The sequence below is a fragment of the Caenorhabditis briggsae genome, assembly GCF_000004555.2.
Source record: "Caenorhabditis briggsae complete genome, chrI, whole genome shotgun sequence".
In the NCBI taxonomy this organism is placed as follows: domain Eukaryota; kingdom Metazoa; phylum Nematoda; class Chromadorea; order Rhabditida; family Rhabditidae; genus Caenorhabditis; species Caenorhabditis briggsae.
In genome coordinates this window covers 1,327,005-1,331,749 of record NC_013489.2, presented here as the reverse complement: position 1 = coordinate 1,331,749, position 4,745 = coordinate 1,327,005, and the positions used below count along the sequence as shown (strand labels likewise).

Below are 4,745 nucleotides of genomic sequence, written 5' to 3'. Positions count from 1 at the left end.
GCTCCAAGTTTATCGCTCTTACCCACTGCGCCATCACCGCGCGCTTAGGCGCCCCTTGGGCGCCGCGGTAGCTCAGGGCGCACGGTGTCTTAATGGCGCAATGGGTAAGAGAGATGGTTTTGGAGCTGATGACCCAAAAGTTCGATTCCTTTAGGTCCCAGGTTGTTTTTTTATGGCAATTCCAGCTGTTTGGATCATTTTTCAAGTTAAAAAAAACCCTATCAACTTCGACTCAATTTATCTCGGTCCCTGACAAAGATACCAAAAAGTGATCAACTAACAAAATATTTCTGATTTTATGATAAACATTTTATCATTTGACCACTTTTTTCTATCTTTTACAGAAAACGAGATAAATCGGCTCAAATTCAGCATGCCCTTTTTCAGGACAAGAATACGTTGTGCACGATGGAGGTGCTTATGATGAGGACTGCTACTATCGTGTGGTGGAAAAAATCGAAATGTCGAATACGAGAATCAAAATTGTGCAACACGATTAGTGGAACTCTCTTGCCAATGAAGATTTTGAGATTTTTGATGTTTTAGAAGATATTTCAAAATTTCCAAAAATACGATTTTTGGGACTTTTGAGGTTCAGAGCCTTTGACAACGTTGAAGGTCTCCTTGAGAGTTTTATGTAAAAATTGAGATTCTTTGAATACCAAAAAAAAATTGCTCACCTGCCAACAGGAGCAAAAGGACACTGGCAATTGTCACAGCCACCTGCATGAGCCGTTTTCGACGGCTCCGTGTCTCGAAAGTTGTTCGAGTTGCATTCCCTCCGGATGATCCTTTGTCATTCGGGTACATTTCTGAAACGGAAAAAAATTGGGGTCTTTTTCTTGAAAATTTGTTTCAAATTGAAGGAAAAATGGGTGGTAGTCATTTTTAAAAGTCAATTTTCCTACTTCAAATTTGTTGAATTTGTCTAAAATTTCAGGAAAATTGAGCCTAAAGAGATATGCCACGTGGAAGAGGCTTTCCTTCCTTGCCACCTGAACTCTGGAATTTTCAGAAAAATCGAACAAATTTGAGCCGCATTTTGAAGCCTTCCAAAAATGAGACCCCAAAAATTCGTTTTGACAAAAAAAAGGATCCAATTTTCAAAAGTCTTCGAGTAAAGTTAGTATTTGACAGATCAATCTAAAATTTTCAGAATATACTAAACGAAACTAGAGCTTCATTTTCGAAGTTGACAACTTTTTTGTAAATTTAGCCTCTGGTGAGATATGCCATGAGGAAGGGACCATTCTTTTTGGTGCTTCACCTTCCATAACGCCCCCTAAAAAAAAGGGCGGTGCACCTTCATGTGGCAATGTTCTCTTCCACGGGACATATCTCTTCAGGCTCGAAATTTACGAAAAAGTTGTCAACTACAAAAATAAAGCTCTAGTTTTGTTTAATATACTCCTAAAATTTCAGACAAATCTAACAAAATAGAGCTGCATTTTGAAGCCTTTAAAAAATGACCACAAAAGCTCATTTTGACAAAAAAGTAGCAGATTTTCAAAAGTCTCTGTTTAAGTTAGTATTTGTCAGGTCATTATGAAAATTTCAGACTATATTAGTCAAAACTAGAGCTTTATTTTTGTAGTTGAGAACTTTTTTTGTGAAATTAGGCCCTGGAGAGGTATGCCATGAGGAAGAGAGCCTACCTTTTTTGTAAGCCCTTGAGGTGGGAGGGAGAGGCTCCATTCCACGTGGCATATCTCCTAAGGGACCTAATTCACAAAAAAGTTGTCAACTACAAAAATATAGCGCAACTTTCGTTTAGTGTACTCTAAAAATTTCAGACAAGTTTAAGACAATCTAACTTTACAAGAAAACTCTTGAAATTCAGCTACTTTGTTTGGTCAAAATCAAAAATCCAGATATTTAGTTCTTGAGCAGCTTGAGGAGCTGTTCAAACTTTTTGGTTCCCCTAAAAATTTCGAAAAAAGCAAAACCGGAAATGGTTTCTCTCAAAAATTGGCAAATTCAGAAGAAGAGAAAAATGAGCCAAAGTGACCAGAGCCAATGGGAAAAGATATCACTGATTGTGGCAAAACAAACAAATTTGACACATTTCTCGCGAGCGCGGAAACAAACGGGTAAATGGGAGAGAAATACGCCTATCAGCATACACCCGGAACACCTTTTTGTCTCCTAGGGGGGGGAATTATCGCTAACAGGAAAATGGGAAAAAAAGGGAACAAAAAAGAAAAGAGATCAACAATTCTTTTGGATTTGGAATTTTTAAAAACTTTGGATTTGATTTGGTTGATCGGGATATCATAGCATTGTAGTTAATTTAACAACTTAAGGCAAGAGAGAACGAGAGAGAGAGAGAGAGGCAAGATTTTTTAGCAGTAGAGCGCACTTTCAACATTCAGGATTTTGATTTCCCGATTTTTGGAGGTTCGCAATTTTCAATTATTGTAAATTTTAGGAATTTCTAATTTCTAAAAAAATCGAACTTCATACAAGAAGTACGTACTAGAAGAAAAATTGAAAAATGAATCGTTTTTCCTTTTCTATAGCAGCATAATTACTGAAGTAAGAAGGAGAGAGAGAGAGAGAGATTAAAAACGGGAATTGGAATGAACTAGAAGGATTCAGAAGAGGAAAAAAAACGAACAAAGAACAAAATTTTTCAGGTGAAAAACGAAAAAAAATTACGAAAATTTGAAGTTTGGGACCTAAAAATGCATTCCAAATACGTAGGAATGTTAGTAAAAACAAGTTGGGCTTCAAAGGAATCGAACTTTCGAGTCTTCTGCTCCAAGTTCATCCCTCTTACCCACTGCATCACCAAGACAGCGCGCGCTTTGAGCTACCGCGGCGCCCAAAGGGTCGCCTAAGCGCGCGCGGTGATGGCGCAGTGGGTAAGAGGGATGGTTTTGAGTTGTTTCTAAAATTGAGCCAATTGAGTATTGGTTAAATTTGAAACGGAAATTGGGAAATAACGAGATTTTTTGAAATAGCATAATTGAAAAAATAAGTACTTCTACTGAAACTTTTTGCGATTTTTAACAAAAAAAAAGTGTTGAAAAGATGAAAAAAATCTTTAATAATCAAGAAAAATGGATCGATTCAAACGAAAAAAAGAAGAATTAAAAAAGAGAAAGTGATAAGCTGATTTTTTTTTTGTAATGTAAACGATATCACTGATATATGATCAGGGAGGAAAATGAAAGTGATTAGCTGATTAGATGATTTTAGTGAGAAAAATCCCAAAATTCAGAAATTCAGAAATTTAGAAATTCCGAAATTCAGAAATTCAGAAATTCAGAAATTCAGAATTACCAAACGTACTAGGATTACGGTAACAGTGCAAAAGTATAGACCCAAATTAGTCGAAAACGACCACATAAGGCTATTCGGTGTTCCAAAACCGGCTCTTCTTCTTCTTCTTCTTCAGTTCTTCTTCTCCGTCTACCGTACTAATCGTTACGGTAAATAATGGTCGAAACCGTAATACAAAGAACACTGATGACCACAGCAGCAAAAATTCATATAGATTTTGAAACAGAAACAAAACGCGTTCGATCTTCACTATTTGTTTTCGGTTTCTGTGCTCCTCAGAAAGAGCCCTCAAGTACTTGACGCCTTTTTGAGGAGGGGATGATAATCCACTTAAATGCGTGAGTCGGTCAGAAGGGCAGAGTCTGGAGAAATGAGCCCCAGGAAGTTATAGAAGAAGAATTTGAGTAGTCGGTTTCGAGTCTCAAAATGTATCTCAAATAGCTAAAAATGCCATAAAAAACAAATTGGGTTTCAAAGGAATCGAACTCTTAGGTCTTCAGCTACAAGTTCATCCCTCTTACCCATTGCGCCATTGAGACATCGCGCGCTTTGAGCTACCGCTGCGCCCAGGGGGGCGCCTTAGCGCGCGGTGATGGCGCAGTGGATAAGAGGGATGAACTTGGAGCAGAAGACGCAAAAGTTCGATTCCTTTGAAACTCAATTTGTTTTTTATGGCATTTTAAGCTATTTGAGATACATTTTGAGACTCAATTTATCTCGATTCCTGTAAGAGATATCAAAAAGTTGTCCACTAACAAAATGTTTCGGATATTATGATAAACTTTTTATCAGTTGATGTCTTTTTATCATCTGTCATAGGAAACGAGAAAAATTGAGTCAAACTTTTGATACAGGGTTTAAGGTGTTTCCTCAATTATCTTCGTTCACCGCAGAGATATAAAAAAAATGTCAACTAGTATAATGTGCGAAATTTTATGTAAAACATTTTATTAGTTGACAACTTTTTGATATCTCTGCTGGGAACTGATATTATCAATAAAAATCGACAAGAAACGTGGCAAACTATCAAAATCGTTATAAAAAGCTATTTGGTCCCCAAAGGAAATTTTGGGTCATTCGAAAATCACCGATCGGCTGGACGCGTACTAGCTTTCTCCAGGCGCCTCCTCGTCCACGGGCCTCGTGTCGATTTACGCGGAGAGAGTGCAAATATTGATTCATCGTTCTCGCGTCATTTTCAGCCGTTTTTTTCGCTTTTTCAGCCTAAAAATTACCGAAAAATTCCAGAAAAATGGGAGGAATATTTTCGAAAAAAGAGAAAGCGCCCAAATCAGCGCCAGTGTCGGATCAGGACAACGCAATTCTGGCATTAAAAACGCAGAGGGACAAGATGAAACAAATGGTGAAACGGAAGGAGAATTGTCTAGAAAAAGAGCGGCAGCTAGCGAAACAATTGTTGAAAGATGGCAAGAAAGAGTGAGATTCTTTTTAAAAAAATC

At 37.6% G+C, this 4,745-nt stretch overlaps 1 protein-coding gene across 1 annotated transcript in view; it reads left to right on the top strand.

Annotated features, from left to right (window-relative positions):
- Nucleotides 1-4,726, top strand: part of CBG25172 — a gene marked incomplete at both ends in the record, with an annotated part of 5,814 nt that extends 1,088 nt beyond the window's left edge. Inside the window, one exon of the mRNA XM_045239528.1 lies at nt 4,718-4,726. Within this exon, the coding sequence (XP_045098392.1) occupies nt 4,718-4,726 (9 nt within the window). The remainder of the gene's footprint in view (nt 1-4,717) is intronic.
- Nucleotides 4,727-4,745: the final 19 nt, after the last annotated feature.